The 17998-nt window shown below is 33.3% G+C and overlaps 3 protein-coding genes and 1 pseudogene across 4 annotated transcripts in view; 3 read left to right on the forward strand and 1 right to left on the reverse strand.

Annotated features, from left to right (window-relative positions):
• PIG-P (phosphatidylinositol glycan anchor biosynthesis class P) overlaps positions 1-17998 on the forward strand; it is a 271287-nt gene that overhangs the window by 168340 nt on the left and 84949 nt on the right. The window lies entirely within an intron of this gene.
• LOC149485926 (TAR DNA-binding protein 43 pseudogene) lies at positions 10-5297 on the forward strand (annotated as a pseudogene).
• LOC149485927 (periodic tryptophan protein 2 homolog) lies at positions 6616-17979 on the forward strand. Of its 2 annotated transcripts, XM_089698640.1 has the most exons (7): positions 6616-6691; positions 6779-7011; positions 8301-8524; positions 8610-8799; positions 13501-13702; positions 14184-14381; positions 17789-17979. In XM_089698640.1, the coding sequence occupies exons 2-7, from the start codon at positions 6794-6796 to the stop codon at positions 17960-17962; spliced, it is 1206 nt and encodes a 401-aa protein (XP_089554766.1). In that variant the 5' UTR covers positions 6616-6691; positions 6779-6793; the 3' UTR covers positions 17963-17979. The 2 variants fall into 2 exon arrangements, with proteins under 2 accessions (XP_089554766.1, XP_089554767.1); XM_089698641.1 differs by lacking the exon at positions 14184-14381.
• Positions 11055-11597, reverse strand: LOC149485928 (uncharacterized). Its single transcript, XM_089698548.1, has 2 exons — positions 11244-11597; positions 11055-11161 (listed from the first exon to the last, which is right to left on the reverse strand). Exons 1-2 carry the CDS (start codon positions 11584-11586, stop codon positions 11055-11057), a joined length of 450 nt encoding a protein of 149 aa, XP_089554674.1. The 5' UTR covers positions 11587-11597.

A 17998-nucleotide genomic window follows, 5' to 3' on the forward strand; every position in this document is an offset into this window, starting at 1 on the left:
GTCTTGCTATGTTTTCAACTAGCAAATTGCAATGGGTTTCTAACCCGTAGCTGACGTATTTTATATTTGTATGGATTAGAAATTGTACAGATTTTTTAGTGATAAGTGTACCATCCGTGTTTATTTTTATCTTATATTATTTATTTCTGTTCATGATTAAGAAATAATGTCCTTCGAGTACTTGCCTGTAGCTGAAGACGAAAATGAAGAACCCATAGAACTTCCAGTTGAAGAAGATGGGACTTTGATGTTAACAACTGTGTCTGCGCAATTTCCCGGTTGCTGTGGTTTGAAATATCGACATCCTGATACGAAAACATTCAGGGGTATTAGATTAAGAGACGGAAGGCTTTATCCACCTCCGGAAGGATGGGGTAACCACTTATACATCTGCAGTTTTCCTAAGGAGAATAAGAGAAAATCAGGGGAAACCTCTGAGAATTCTTTAATAAAAAATAAGCGAAATGACAATTTATGCTCCGACTTAATTGTCTTAGGATTACCATGGAAGGCCACGGAGCAAACTGTGCGAGAGTATTTTGAGAAATTCGGAGAAGTGTTAATGGCACAATTAAAGCGAGATCCAAAAACTGGCATGTCGAAGGGATTCGCGTTTATTCGGTTTTCCTCATATACATCACAAATGAGAGTGTTGGCACAGAGACACATGATTGATGGTCGTTGGTGTGATGTGCGGATACCTAACTCTAAAGAAGGTTCAGTGACATCAATGCCTTGTAAGGTATTTGTAGGCAGGTGCACAGAAGATTTATCAGCAAATGACCTAAGAGATTACTTTACACAATTTGGGGAAGTAACAGATGTTTTTATCCCAAAACCGTTTAGAGCATTCAGTTTTATAACATTTTTGGATCCGGAAGTTGCACAAAGTTTATGTGGTCAAGATCATATTATAAAAGGTGTGTCTGTGAATGTTTCTAATGCGTCACCTAAACAAAATAAGAGTAGTTCAAATCAACGAAACTTACCAAGTAGAAACTATGAAGAAACCCATCCACACAATGCTTCAAACAATAATTCTTGGAGTAGTCGTAACATGGATATGGTGAATATGCAGGCATTAGGTATATCAGGTCAGCATGGACAAACTGCAGTGGCTGGAGGCGGAGGACAAGGACAAGGTGGAAGCATGCCTCTGGGTATGGGGGGATTGCCAGTTAATCAGGCATTGGTGGCAGCAGCATTGAATCAAGCAGCAGGTTGGGGTCTCATTAATAATATCCCCTCAGGGGGTTCTGACCAAGGTGCCTTTGCAGGACCAGCATCGTCTGCCCCTCCAGCTCCGCCCAACTTTCTGTCGTGGATGCAGCAAGGTAATTCTGCACAGGGACCTTCTAGTCAGTGGGGACAAAGGCACCAATCCCAAGGCCACTCTGTTTGATCCAGTGATTTAATAAGCTCACAATAATCTCTGTGATTGTAGCAAAAAATTAGATAATATAATTTGAAATTATCTATGACACATATGGGTTGTTTTTGGTGTAGAGTGGTTTGCTACTGGTGTTATATATTTTAATTTATTATGAATTGCTTGTTTTGTTGTTTTTCTTGAATCATTTTTAGAATAATAGTTTTTGATCACATTTAAATAGTAATTTATATGTAACACATCCTTCAAATATTATTGGTGTGCTAACTTATAGCAACATTACACTTTTTATGTCACTATCTTATGCAATTTCAGATTCAATATTAAAAATGATTCAATGTGTCTTTACCATATTAAACAAAAATGCACAAGCTTGTAAAGTTTATCAACTAGATAAATTTAATGGAAACAGTATGTGCTGAAAGAATTTCTTCAAAATATATCTTCAAGAAAGGTATTATATCAAGAGACATTATTTGATTGTTGCTGTTATCAATTTTTATCAATTATTATTAATTTATTACTCTTATACTCAATTTATCAAGAAACTAAATACATTTTAATTTCTCTAACATTGTACTACTATAATTTTAAGACAAGTCCTTCAATGTTTGCTTCATCTTTTTGTTTAAGAATATAATATATTTTAATGTTTTGATTTATTTACAAGATGTGTATGAGGATTGAAGCTTGTTTTGTTTTGTGTTGTCATATTTATTAACGATGAGATAAATTAACATCATAGAGAAATGTAACTGTACCTATGATAGATTAAGAGTACTATGCTTTTGTACATTACTAGGTATATGTTTTCCAACAGAATGTTGAACGTTCATACTTGTGTATAGTAAAAGATAGAGAATCTATTGATTGTTATCATTGTTTAACAAAATAAATAATGTTGATTATTATATATTTATTCTATGTTTCCTCAGGACATGTGGCTTAAATTTGAGGATAAGTATATATTTTTTGGACGAAATAAATGGCTAGAATATTTTTGTGACTATGCTATATTATGGAATTGTTTATTGAATGGGTACCTAGCTGTAGTTGTAAGAAATCTGGCATAAGTGAGACAGTGAATTCTAGTGTGTCTAAGAGACGAAAGCTGTTTGTACAAAATTCAAGACTGTAAATAAAATAAAGGTCAGATACAATGTATAGATATGATTAAAATAAATAATTATAATAGAACATTTATAATGGCAATAGATATTTAGTGGCATAGGAGGTTTAGCAGAAAGAGATACAAATGTCTTGGAAATATGTTTGAAATATTTTATATAAATAAGCAGTATGGATGACATTTACAAGTTATGAACACCATGAGTGGAAAAAGTTTGTTTACAACAAAAATTAGTCTAGAATTTTCAATCTATGGAAATTAATTCTTAAAAAGTTATAATAGTTCTTGTATTACCCTGATAAAAATGCTAGATTTTATTTGAGCAATTTTATAATTTACTTTTAATGTATAATGGATATACATGGCTAGTGCAGGAATTATAAATATTTAAAAGAAGATTAAAATATAAATAAGAATTGCTGAGACTATAATAGTACAGTTTTAGAACAATAACTTGTATTTTGTGCATTGTAGTTTAAATAAATCTGATGAACTTGATACAACTAATGTACAACTACATATTAAAATTTAGCAGCTCAATAGCGTAATATTACCTACTTGCAAGACAATCAATAACTGCTTTTATGTCTCATATAAAGAAATGAGTCTCCTGATAAACATATTCATCAATAATTATGTACAATAAGAAGAGAATTAGTGTCATCAGTACCGTTCATTTATACCTAAACAATAAACAGTTATGTTATTGTCGTTTTAAGCTTATGAATGCAGTGTTTTCGTCATGGGGTTAATTATTGTTAATTATTATTACCACTTCCAATAATGTAAAGGTATAGGGGTACCTGTTCATTACATAAAAAAAGAATTATGTGCTATATAATATTATATTTTGTTACTATAATAATTAATAAAGAATGATTTGAATAATTGTTTTCATTGTATAGTTTTCGCTTGGTTTTGTTTGTTTTATTAACTTATATAATAAGATGGGCCATCATTTGGTAAATGTTAAATATTATGCATGTCAATAAAATTGTTATTTTGTGCGTGTCTGTTAAATATTACACACCATTGTATACTTTTAATTTTGTAATATTCACTGAGTCAATTCACTTGAAAGTAGAATAATTGTTGGTACAAGAAGTGGTAAAGTGGAATAATGTACAAAATTGCAATATTTTCATTATGTAATTTTGGATCCTCATGTGCAATATGCAAATAATTTCTTCAAAGGTTTAGGTTAAGGTTATACCTTAATACCATGCAATGGATGAAAGATTTTGCAAATTTTAAAACAATAATACATTAGGTATTATGTAAAAATACCCATGTTCATGTGTGCGCTTAGTCATTACATATTTACTTGTATAACTATTTCTCACATACTCTTCAATAGGATCAAAGAAACAAGGTGCTAATTCAGATGATTAAGTAGCTGATCATGATTGTTTAAATGTTTGTACATAATGGATCATATATGAATGAAAACATTTGTGTAAGTAATTGAGTTTGTTCAGGGTTGATCCACATTTGAAGGTACATATATTATGACAAATACTGCGTGATAGAAAAAAAGTAAAAGTGATGGTATTAAAATATTAACCATCTAGAATAGAAGGTGTTTTATATGCGATATGAGCACGCGATTTGTAAGATTCCACAATGTGAACCACTACCAACTGAGCATCAACCCTAAAAGATCAGTTGACAGTTTGATATTTATCCGAAATATTACATAATCTAACGTAACTATATTTAAAAGAAATGTTATTTTTATTAAGTAGGTGAAATGTGAATTGTAAATCTATTTATATCCTATATATTTATATTTGGTCCATGATTTAAGAATGACTATTTTCGCCTCCTAGGGGAATTCTACTATTATAGAAATACAAAATTTATTAAATAGCGGGTATTTACGCCCGACGCGACGGTCGTAGTAGGTCTTGGTTAAAGTTTTTCATAGAAAAATAGTTAAAAACTATACACAATGACTATTGTAACATCTCTACGGAAGAACATTCTCCTCGGTGAAGTATTATCAAAAACTTTAATAATTGTGGTACATAATACCTATAAGTAAATCAGAGCAAGACAATTACCACGGAAAACTGTACAAGTAATTAAATAACATTAAAATTCAACCAACTATAGTAGATACATTCGGATTCATCCCAGGTATAGGTCAATTATTTCAAATGTTATCCAACTAACTTGGTTACAAAGTTTGGGAATCCCCATGATAGGTAGTCGAAATGTAATAGAGTTTCAATACATTGTACATTATTTTAGTACCTAGGTATTATTTTATTTGTCAATTGTTTACTTCTGTGTAACGTTCGCCATTTCCACGGGATTCCCACCAAACCCAATCACCGTAATGCACTTTTCTAATTCATTATTCGCTTGTGACAAATAAACCTACAATTTGGGTTATACAATATACATATATATAAAACTAGCTGCTCCGCGCGGTTTCAACCCCGTAGCTCCACTCCTGTTGGCCGTAGCGTGATGTTAAATAGCCTATAACCTTCCTCGATAAATGGGCTATCTAACACCGAAAGAATTTTTCAAATCGGACCAGTAGTTCCCGAGATTAGCGCGTTCAAACAAACAAACAAACTCTTCAGCTTTATAATATTAGTATAGATTAACATACCCATGGGATCCCGATATTTACTTTTTTTTTTCATTTTCTCCATTCTTTTGTTTTTTGACGACTAGTTAATACTGTTTATAAGCCTGTTTTATTGATTCTATTGAATTTTATTTTTGTGTCTGCATTGATTGAATAAAGTACTTAAAAATAATAAATTGCCATGCCTTTAATTTTCCTAAATTCAAAAGCCCACAAGGCTTTTGAATGTTCCAATGTTCCTTTTTTATATGAAGGGAAATTTTATATCTGAGTATACCTACCATTTGTTCAGTACGAGGTAATTTTTGGAAAGGCTGAACAGATCTAAAGACTAATTAATGGAAAATGAAAGAGTTTAACCTGTTGTTATAGAAATAAGGTCAAAATACTTACCTACCAAGTACCACAGAACACTTACCTACCTATGTTAAATGAATAAAATTTATTAAGCGTCAAATGATTTATTTTAATCCTGACAAAATGGGGGAGCTTCAGAGTCAGTTACATATTATGTTAAAGTAAATACAGTGGCTAATTTATTTTGAAAATATTTTAATATTTATTTCTGAACTTATATGGAACTTATAATCAATAATGTAATAACATAACTTCATTCTCGTTAAATTTAAGCTAAATTGGTCAATGGATCTTAGGGTGTTTATCCACCAGAGATATGCTATGCAGTATGCAGTATGCTAAGTTGCGGTGAATGCTTTAAATATCAAGCAATCATATTTGATATTGATGCATTCAACTAAGATACATAATATAGTTTTTTACATGGAATGAAGTGTGCTCTTGATGCATGCTACCACGAGTGGAGAAGCTATGTGCAGTGCAGCTTACTACCGAAATATCTAACTCGAGCTGCTTATCTTTGGACAGCTACTTTGCAGCGGCGCATCTTCATAGCACATTTTCTACCGCTACATAGCTCTCAGCAAGCTCTCAGCTATACAATAATCCTCTATGTACATAGCTTAGAATCATTAGAAACGGTCACATCGTTTCACGTGGTTTCACAGCATAGCTGCTTATCAAATATTATATTGTACCTATGTTTCTTAAGAATAAATATTATGATTAATTAAAATTAGTGATTATCAATACTGTGGCAATAGTTACATACCTAAATATAATTCGCAATTAGTATCGAATTACGAAATGAATGTAACTATGGGCAATGCATACTAACATAACTCCTTGTAAGTTGTAAGTTAGTAGTTACTTAACTAAAAACAAATTTTAAAATACTACATAATTATTAGAATCCATTAGTTACCTATCTTTTTTAATAAAAAATTTCTATATGATGCAAATATATAAAATAAATAGTTACTTACGATGTTACTAATTTAATAATTAACAGTGGAATTACCTAGATCTTCCTAGATAGATAGGTACTAGTTACTTACGTGGAATCATTTCTTTCATATACTATGATATACCTACCACCTAAGCCTACCTCATTAAATACCTACCACCTACCACAGAGCAAATATCTACGTGACGTGGGAGAACAATTATTATGAACGCAGATAGCCGATTATGATATTAAGAAAACGACAGTGTCAGATAAATTTTCTAGCATTTTGGTATTTTATTTTAATCCTGAATAACATGAGAATAAATCGTTTTCATTGAAATTTTCTTATAGAATGGAATTGAAAATATGGACCCTCAGCGCAAACAGGAAGCAGGACCAATAGCACCCAGTAGTGTTAAGGCAGCGAGAAAAAGTTTTGCTGTTACTAATACTTACGTGAAAAATGTTAGTCCCCAAAAGGAAATCGTTACTGTGCATACTAGCTCGCCCAATATTGAACATCGTTCATTCCACACTGAACAAAATCAAATATATCAAGGAGAAGTGAACGTGCTTTCTATCATGTAAGTAGTTACTAAGTGTAAGTACTTAAAGGTTTTTTTTTTAGTTAAAATTCTATAAACTGTTAGACAAGTGTTTATTGTGGTAGGTACTTGCTTTCGTTACTTCCTGACCACACGGGCATGATGAGGCCGTGAAGCGTTCAAAGGGGAAGGGGGTCGAGTGGCAAGAAGTATGTGATGTACTTATCTTATTTTTTTAAGAATTTAGATTTTTAATACTTTTTCAAATTTATTTTCGATTGTGAGGAGCGAGGCATGCGAGGCAGCGGCCGTCACGTCGGTGGTGGTGGCTTATCACACTACCTAATCTTTTCACCGCCTCTGCTCGTGAATTAGTCTTATCTTAGCTTGTCGTTAATAAAATTAATAAGCACGTTATTTATTTTTAAAATAATTCCAAAACATACACTTAACAACTATAATGTATAAACTTAGATACATTAAAAAAATTCGATTATAAGTTAAGAGGCCCAGTATCAATTCTCACCAAGGGGGTCGATAAATTTCAAAAAACTCCTCACGTGATCACGTCATGAATGGGGTGTCCATTCTTAAAGGGAATCGATGACATTGTGAGTAAATATCTAGGCACCTATATACTGCAGAGTACCTAGACTATACCTATTATACTTATAACTAGCACCTGGTAAATGTTCTGCCACTCTATCATATATTTGACCGATTCGCAGGATAGGTAACCAAATTTCATGAGAATGGGTCGAGCCAATTCGGGGGTGTTTACCTAATTTTATAAACCGAGACACGGTAATTTTAACAGTACGGTTAGTGTTAAAGTTACCGGTCCATTTCTGGACATTTAATGAGTAATATACCAACATATATACATTGGGGCCTATAAAAATTACTATACATGCATATATGTAATTTTTATAGGCCCCAACACAATGGTTAGTAATTTTTATCTATTTGTATGTGCGTATCCCTTATAATCTCGAAATTTAAACTACTGAACAGAATTAAACAAGGCAACAAGCAAGTACAAAGTTCTGTAGTCTACGCGAGTATAGCCACAGGGTGAAAGCTAGTAAATTATAAAAATTTAAAAGTACAAAACCAGAAATGCTTCCTTTTTTGCTTCGTTTTGATAAAATTTATAACAGTGAACGATTTATTCATAAAAAAGGGCTAGCCTTTACCATTTATTATTATTTGCCGAATGTTTACATATTTTTTAAATATTTATTTGTAGAGCTTTGATAAAATTTTATCATGTAGGTACTGTTAAACAGTGATTAAGGAGACCCATCTCATTTTATTTGTTTTTGTAGCGATACAAATAAGGATATCATGTGCTGCAAATATACCGAAGACACAAAAGATATCGCGACAGGTTTTATAGATGGAATTATCAGGTTGTTTGACTGCAATACTGGAAATTGCACGCACACACTAGTAGATGACGAATGTCGTTCGTATCCTGGCCCCGTCACAGCAATCAAACATAGACCCGTTAGCAAGGCGCATCCCATCACGAACATGCTATTGTCATCTTGTTAGTATTTTGCTACATTCGTTTAACTTAACTAGCTACTGAATGACATAATATTATTGCAATTTAAAAAATCATGTATTTTCAGATGTAAATGGATGCATAAAATGTTGGAAATATAAATATGATCAATGTATTTATACCATACGAGAAAAACGTCAAACTTTGGGTATTTGCTATCATCCACGGTTTACTAAGTTCGTCACATACGGTGATGATGCTAAATTAAACATGTATGACGAAGAGGCTCAAACGCAAGAACGAACTTTTTACTCCAGGCAATTCAATACATTTTATTTTATTTTTTAACACTAAGTAGGTTTAATATATTCTTAATCTGGATTCATAACGACCAAATTCTAGTTAAATTTAGATTTCTCCATGAGGTAAGTAGTTCTCTATTCCACTGTATTTGTTTTGGGTTTGTTACCTCAGAATTTTTTATTTGAAAGCTGGTGCCTGACATGTGGATGTGGTCCCATTACGAAGTATCAAGTATACACATATAGGTATATATATATTTTCATGGGTCCCATTTAAATTTAGTTTATTTCGGACAATTTGAAGCCGTTTTTATTTTATTAGAAAAGAAAAGAATTATTCTGTACATAATCCAAGGTGTACTAGTCTCACTAGATGGCACTGTTTGTGTAAGTACTAATTTTTGTCGTAATCTATTCTACTGTGTAACGTGTAATGTGTAATAACTTATTTACCAGATTAACACATACCTAGCTAGATATAGTGTAACATATTTACTACTAGATTTTCGCCCGCGGCTTCGCCCGCGCAGTCAAAGAAAAACCCGCATAGTTCCCGTTCCCGTGGGATTTCCGGGATTGCGTCATTTTCCCGGGATAAAAAGTAGCCTATGTCCTTTCTCGGGTATCAAAATATCTCCATACCAAATTTCATGAAAATTGGTTCAGTGGTTTAGGCGTGATTGAGTAACAGACAGACAGAGTTACTTTCGCATTTATAATATTAGTATGGATTTAGGAATTACATAATACAAGTAAAAGCTCAATTTCCAAAATCCATGTATCGTAACGTTCCAGCGAATGCTCAAGAACCGCGCGCTCAATCGTTCATAGCGAAGTGTGCCTTTTAACCTGTAGGCTGTAACCACAGCTGTAACATTTCGTGGTACCTAGTTTGCGTTAAATTTTGGTTAAAAATTGAAATGTTTTACCAACAGGCTGTGTGTGTTACGTTCTTAATCAATTAAATAGAAATAGTTATAAGATGGAGACAAAGACAAACAGACATTGTGAATAGAAAACAAACATCGTATTCCCGACGTTCGTGATTTAACTCGCTACTATGCTAGGTAGACCGGGAGATACTGACAGAAAATTTCGAGTCATTTGTATCAGGATGGCGGTTCTACAGGGGTCTTAGTACGCAATGACAAAAAGAAAAACGATGGTGTGAACACTGGTACCGGGGGCTTAGTCGCGTGGGCGTTAGTCGAACTCGTCGGAAAAATAGCGAAAGTCAAACGATTTGTAACACAAAAATTTTAGAATTTACCGATAGCCCATAAAAAAGAAGTAGGCGGTAGTGTCATGCCATACTTTTCCAGTGTGACTTACAGCCCGCCATACCGACGCGAATGTGTTGATTAAAAAAAAAAATTCAACCATTTGTACCAGGCTAACTTTTGCACAGGTAGCCATCGTTGTGCAGCCATTTACGAAAATCGCTATGCCATACTTTTCGGACGATTCCAAATGGACGCCATACCGCCGAAAATCTGCAAAAATTTTTTTTTTCGCCAAACTTTTTGTGCCAGTATTGCATTTGGATTTTTGGAGAGTATTTGATAAAATGTGACCATTATTATATTTGCCATACTTCTAGTAGGGGGAAAAAGTGCTGCCATACTTGAGAAATTAATTTATTCGTCACGTTTCAAAAATACGACTGTACAATACGTAAAATATTTTTTTTACAGTATGGGATCATTATATTCTGTTTGTTTGTATACAATTCTACCTAAAAAAAAATATCGCAGATTGCAAACATGGGGCGGACGATTGTAAGACTTAAGCCAAGACGTAAAAAAAAAATGAAAAGAATTGGCGATTTGTACCAGTATGGCATTTGGATTTTTGGAAAGTATATGATGCAATGTGACCATTATTATATTTGCCATACTTTTAATAGAGGGAAAAAGGGGCAACATACTTCAAAAAACTTGATTTTTCAAGGGGCTTTCAAGGTGCAAGACATAAAATCATTTGTTACAGTATGGCAGCATTGTATTCGGTTCGTTTGGATGGAATTCTACCTAAAAATTATTATCCCATAATGTTACCATGGGGCGGAAGATTGTCGCGCTCAAGAAAAATTAATGAAATAATTGGACCAAATTGTTTCAGTATAGCATTTCAAATTTTCGAAACTTGAAGAAAGTATGCTCTGGGAAAATTACACCGTACTTATAGTAAAGTGCCAAAACCACCTGTAATATCGTGAACGCTATAGATGTGAATAAAAAAAATATATGCAATATCAATTGTAACGCAGTTTATTCCGAAAGATTTACACTTAGACTTTCAACGTCATTAAAACTGGAGTCCCCGGCGTGTTCGAACTCGTTTTCTTCGTCCTCGTCGCTGCTTACTGCATCAGTATCTACAAATGATTTAATTTATTCACTCAAGCGCAATAGACAATTGCAAATCGTTGGCAAAAAAATAATTTAGTAAATATTTACCTTCGCCTTCATCTTTCTCTTCTTCATCTTTTTCCTCTTCATCTTTCTCTTCTTCATCGTTTGCTGCAGTCATAACGATCTCGCTTATGGTGCCTGGCATGGCGTCGCCGTCGAACCAATGGAAATCATAGTGGTCTGGGTCCACTAGTTTCCACCCGCAATCCTCTGGGCTTAGAGAAGAAGGGTATTTGAGGTGAGCATTACACCAGATAGTGCTTATGTACAAGACTCTCATTAATTGTTGACGCAACTCGGCTTTGCACGGTGGAAGTAAAGAAGCGTCAAAGTTCTTCACATTTTTCATAAAATCCTGCCCGGCGTGGGACATGCTGTACGATTTCATGAAGAGATGAAATCTCACTTCATTTACCTCATCAATTTTTCGTTGGTTGTACAGCCTGAAAATATATCCACAATGTGTAATTCGTTAATTATAATATAATAATATTACAGTTCCGTCCAACGCAGCGCGATGGAACAGAGTGGGGTTTTAGTCGGTAGAAATTCGACATAACCACGGCTCCATCCCCGGGAGCCGGGGGTATCTAAGAAGATTTCCCCACTATAAAAAAAAGGCTAGGTAATAGGCAAAATCGAGATTTCGTATTCCCCGGTTTTCTCCTCCAATCCTAAACCGATTAAAAAAAATTGGTTGTCTGTAAAGTCAGTTTACTGACGATAGTTGAACGTGACAACGTCCGATTGTGCTTCTTTGTCGCTCGTTCCGCGCTCTCGCTTGCACTTCAAGCCTTACATGGAACGCCTCAGAGCGAGGTAACGCCGCATGAGTCATGTTTTTTCGTGCGTGCAGCTGGCTCTATCGAATTATAAGACGTTGTCACGTCAAAAAAAAAACAGTATGGATGTGAGTAGAACTTGTTCTATGTTTGTACGTTTTTCTTTTTTTCGTAATGATTCAGAAAATTGTATACTAGTCGTCTGGTAACGGCGGTCTAAATAGACAATTTTGCTAATTTTTGAAGGCTTGTAATTCTAATTATAAATATAAAAAAAAAACATACATACATTTCAGTAAATTGTATCTTTTATATGTTTAAACATTATTTAGCTAGTTCTAATATTCAGAGAGAAAATAGGAGAATACGTGTGTATGGATAAAATCGCACTACCATTTCCTTTTAAAGGCGTTGAAATTTGTTAAAAATAGGTAGATATTAGGCCTGAGTTGATAGACAGGCAGATTGAGGGCAAAGTAGGTAGATCTACCTAAAAGGTGGTAGATATGGCAACACTGTCTCCACCCTTAGGCACACTACAATGGCAGACTTATTGTAATACATAGAACTCCAATTATTGCTATGTTTGTGTTGGTCGTTTCATTTGACAAGCATCTGTCATATATCTGCGTTGCCAGACATTGCGTCTTACAATAGTATTAGTAGTAGTAATAGTAGCCGTACAATATTATACAAAATAAACATCTGGTTATAAGTGAAGATTTCCACCGCCTAGATCTTTGAAATTTTGTATTTATATTCGTTGAACCTCAAACTTACAGGAAAAATTAGTTCCATACTGTTACTAATCGTTCAAAATACGAATAAAATCTTACAAAAAAAAAAAATCCTATACACATTCGCCACCTCCCACAGGTATGGCATTATCACACTTCTATTTATAATCATTCAGGAGTTGTTGAAAAAAAAATTTAGGGTGTTACAAATGGTTCGGCGAAAAAAAAAATTTGCAGATTTTCGGCGGTATGGCGACCATTTGGAATCGTCCGAAAAGTATGGCATGGCGATTTTCGTAAATGGCTGCACGACGATGGTTACCTGTGCAAAAGTTAGCCTGGTACAAATGGTTGAATTGTTTTTTTTTAAATCAACACATTCGCGTCGGTATGGCGCGCTGTAAGTCACACCGGAAAAGTATGGCATGACACTACCGCCTACTTCTTTTTTATGGGCTATCGGTAAATTCTAAAATTTTTGTGTTACAAATCGTTTGACTTTGCTATTTTTCCGACGAGTTCGACTAACGCCCACGCGACTAAGCCCCCGGTACCAGTGTTCACACCATCGTTTTTCTTTTTGTCATTGCGTACTAAGACCCCTGTAGAACCGCCATCCTGATACAAATGACTCGAAATTTTCTGTCAGTATCTCCCGGTCTAAGGTGTTGGGCATTGGGTTTATAATCAGTTTGTAATCAAACCCTGTAAACTCAACGTCGTCGTCGAAGAATACTTACGCATAAAATATCGTTATTTGAAAAGCAGTAAAAATTTTCACAGCGGGAGAAAAAATATAATCGACGGACATGCATCGAGAATATTTGCATGCGTTTTTAATCCAAAATCTCACCATGAACTTATATCTGGCGGATGGGACGATACCGTGATGTGCTGGGATGACAGGCAACCTTACGCAACAAAACATTTTATGGGCATACACATGTGTGGCGAAGGATTGGACTTCGATAAACCAGGGAAGCAAGTACGTACAGTAATTACAAAGTTCATTGCAATTGATAGGTACGTATATTTTGTACGTCGATGAAAAGATCTGTCTGAAAAATTAAAATACCTTGCTTATTGCATTGAGTGTGTATCGTTTTCACATAAAGTATCAAGGTCGCTAAATATAAAAAAACCCAATCAGCTTTGTGGTTATTGGTTTGTCGCTGGTATTATTGCGAGTATTAATTTTTATTCCCAATTTCTCAAAACATTTTTTTAAATGTTTACGTTATATTTATGGTGGATAATGTAGTGCTGCGTGTGCGGGAGGGATGTGTGGTCAGCTTCCATCGCCTAGATTCTAGAAAATTCTATCTCAAACGGCTAAGGCTCTTAAAATGTCATTAAACATACGTCATTTTATCATTTTTTATATGCACGTAACTACTGAATTATCCACTGTTACTGAAAAACCCTGGATATATTAGGTAATTAATTACTTAATTAATAAATTTAAGATACTTACGTGCTCGTGGCAAGATAAAGATACTATTCAAATTTGGGACTACGGTTCGTGTAAGCTTATAGAAACAATAGTGCCAGATAACCATCAGTGCAAACTGTACTGTGGGAAGTTAGTTCCGCAAACTAATTTAGCTGTATGTGGTGGTTCTGATTCCAATGTGCTGCGTGTCGTTGATGTAAACATGAAAATGGTAAGGATATAAATTAAGTATGCCTATTATATATATATATATATATATATATATATATATATATATATATATATATATATATATATATATATATATATATATATATATATATATATATATATATATATATATATATATATATATATATATATATATATATAATATATATATATATATATGGGTCATTATACAAAAATGGGGTAACTTTTGAGGATATTTTGTTTACTATATTTTTTATATCAGATTGTTACAAATTAGGGTGTATATGATAGCTAATCTAATGAATATATTGTTCCAAATCGGGCCAGCCACTTTTTTAAATAGGTTGTGAGATATTTTAAATTTTCTGGATTTGGCCTCCAGGGGACTGACGAGGCTAACATGGTACTGATAAAAAACTATAACTTGTAATATTCTTAAAGAAATTCAATGAAAATTACTACAAATCTCTCAGTTTTAATAATGGCACATGTCTTTTACGTACTTAACATGTTTAAAAATGATAATTAATAATATGTGATACTGGGAAAAACAATGTCTCAATTTTCAAAACAGCCTTCTGACATTTAACGCAACGTGAATATTCTTACTCTCTTACTTAACTTTTACTACTTTGAATTAGTTTTACTTGATATTTTAAGTAATTCACAAACAATAGAAACAAAAAAACGGCCAAGTGCGAGTTGGACTCCTAACAAACCTATTTTTTATTATGTTTGTAACTTAAAATTTACACTTTTAGCAATTTTTCCTTTATCTGTGTTATAAGACGTTGCTATTTACCGAGTAGAAGTAAACTATAGTAGACTGTATACACGGCAAGCATCCTGTGTGTTTTTTTATTCCCTTGCGAATATTGAATTTTGTGGAAATTTGCAGTATTAACGGATGTAGGTATCTTTTGATTGCGTTGCGTTATAAGTTTGATTTTTTTACAGCCCCAAGGGTTCTTAATCTTGAGTATCCAATATAAATTTCAGATTGATACCTCCACGCGTTCCAAAAAAACGTCTTAACAGACAAACGGACAACAAAGTGATCCTATAAGGGTTCTGTTTTTTCCTTTTGAGGTTCGGAGCCCTAAAAATCTACCAATATTTATGTTAAAAGTACTAATTATTATAAAATTAAAAACCAAAGGCTCGAATGAAAGTCTCATCTGAGTTTTCATAAGAGCCCCTTGACATTTTTATAATGTTATTAAGTATATTAATTAACTTTTATGTTATTTTGAGGTAATTTTACTTCACAGTATTATACGTATACGTATTTATCTGATAAATATAAAAAGCTATGCCCTGAAAGCATCAAAATCAATAATTAAAAGAAAATAAGATCTTTTTAATAAAATTATTAGTAGTTTGTTTCAATAGCTCTTTTCTTTGCTACTCTTTTTTAAATGTTTCTTCCCTAGTCAAATTCAGTTTCTTTTAGCGTGGCGCATGATGTTTTTAACTGAAATATAATATAGAAATGCTTATACCAATAGCAATCAAGATAAAAGTTCTCAAAAATGATAGAATCATCAGTACTATGGGGCCGCGTCAGTCCTCTGACGCCATATCTGACAAAGGACTGATGCCAGCGGATTGATGAAAAGGGACTTAATATGAGGTTATAATCACAAATTAGGTTTTTTTGCCTAATTTCTAATATCAACAAACTATATTTTTACAAATCATAGTTAACCATTTATAAATGAAAATAAAAATCGGATTAACAATAAAATAACGACTCACCATAGGACTGAAATGTTGACTGGCGCAGCAAGATTTTAGAGGACAAACACAACCCTAGCGCTGGTACAGTTATGACGGCCGTCAAAATATGCGGTGCATAAGTAACTTCATTACCAACATTAATACTTAGACAGGGATTTGACCTCGACTTGGTGATATTTAGCGAGAATTTCGAATTTAAAAAACACACAACGGACTGACTAGTGAAAACGATGACAAAGTTTAATTTTATTTTTTAAATAAAATGGAAAACATTGCGTTATGAAAGTTGTAGTATATAATACTATGTACATCAAAGATTGTAGTGAATTAGTAAGTTTTCTTAAATCGATGATAATGTTTAAACGATAGTCACTTGATTGTTGGTTTTCGGAGTTGTGACATGCCAAAGTACTGACGTTTGAGGTATTAATTTATTTTTTTTATTCATTTGTATTTTAAATAAAGAAGTGAAATTGAGTGACCAAATAAAGGACGCTTCATTGTTTTAAAATAGATTGTTATTTGAATAAAATATAATAAGACTTTGTTTAAATTGGCTGATGACATCGAGTTACCCCATTTTTGTATAATCACCCATATATATATATATATAATATATATATATATATATATATATATAATATAGGTTTTAGGTATAAGTATATGTAATTATGATTCAAGAATATAAACGACTAGCGATCCGCCGCGGCTTTGCCCGTGGTACCTACATGTTTACGTTTTTTTGAAATGTAAACTTCTTTAGCGGCGTTGAGCACTTTTTCTGTAATGGGTATAAAATCTAAAACTCGCGTCAGGACACGTGACCTGATCGAAAAAGCGAAAGACGGATACCATTCCAAAATATCGAACATGCTCAACGTTGGTGGTTCTTATGAAAAAAAGACGGGTTGCACTCCGTCTTTTTTTCATAAGAACCATCCTCGTACTTCAAGGAATAGATTCCGCAGCGCACGCGATGACAGAATTTTTAGGAATTTTTTACACCTTGGGTTACATTATTGCATTTTTGGTAAGGATCTCTAATTTTTTTGAAAATGCAATATAGCCTATGTTGCTCACTGAAGATGTAGCTTTCTAATGGTGGAAGAATTTTTAAAATCGGTCCAGTAGTTTATGCGTGAAAACCATACATAATTACAAACCTTTCCTCTTTATAATATTAGTATACATAATTATGTGACTACGCGATTCAACTAAGAATAGGATCGATTTTGTGCCATTTTGTGATGTTATTTTAATTGAAATTGAATTATAATGTATATAGTCTATACTCTATAGGTACTATTCATATTATAAAGCTGAAGAGTTTGTTTGTTTGTTTGTTTGAACGTCCTAATCTCAGGAACTACTGGTCCGATTTGAAAAATTATTTCGATGTTAGATAGTCCATCATCACGCTAAGACCAACACAAGCGGAGCCACGCGGGTGAAACGCCGGGCGCAGCTAGTATCTTATCAAATTAATCTAAGTAATAACATTTCTATAGTATACAAATGGTGTAATAGTTAGCCAAACAAAACGGTTATTGAAATGCAAAAAGAATTTCCAATTAAATCGAAGTTTCAAAAGACATGTGACACGAAATTGGCATTATTGTCTTAGTTGAATTGTGATCTCGGATTTTTAAGGTTTACTAATAAAAAATATTTTTTTCATTACTTCAGACGGAATGCATGATACGAAACAATCCAGGAGCTATATATGGCTTTGACTTCGGAACTGTAAGACGAAAAATGAGTAAAATCCCAGACACATATAAAAAAATCAGTGAAATTCAAAACATTCCAAGAGTTGCATTTGTTACTGAGAAGCGATTGCAAATAGTAGACTTTGGATAAATCCAACTGCTGAAACCACATGCAGCGTTGTTTACA

Source organism: Colias philodice, chromosome 9 (assembly GCF_061535455.1).
Source record: "Colias philodice isolate Cphi_HAF_F1 chromosome 9, ilColPhil1 Martin Lab GWU primary, whole genome shotgun sequence".
In the NCBI taxonomy this organism is placed as follows: Eukaryota; Metazoa; Arthropoda; class Insecta; order Lepidoptera; family Pieridae; genus Colias; species Colias philodice.

Excerpts from the sequence above, each read along its gene's own strand:
- LOC149485927 (XM_089698640.1), top strand. The coding sequence starts at position 6,794 with ATGGACCCTCAGCGCAAACAGGAAGCAGGACCAATAGCACCCAGTAGT. Across the intron at positions 7,012-8,300 it reads GTGAACGTGCTTTCTATCAT|CGATACAAATAAGGATATCA; the intron begins GTAAGTAGTTAC and ends TTGTTTTTGTAG. Across the intron at positions 13,703-14,183 it reads TCGATAAACCAGGGAAGCAA|ATACTTACGTGCTCGTGGCA; the intron begins GTACGTACAGTA and ends AATAAATTTAAG.
- LOC149485928 (XM_089698548.1), bottom strand. The coding sequence starts at position 11,586 with ATGAAATCGTACAGCATGTCCCACGCCGGGCAGGATTTTATGAAAAAT. Across the intron at positions 11,162-11,243 it reads AGAGAAAGATGAAGGCGAAG|ATACTGATGCAGTAAGCAGC; the intron begins GTAAATATTTAC and ends AATCATTTGTAG.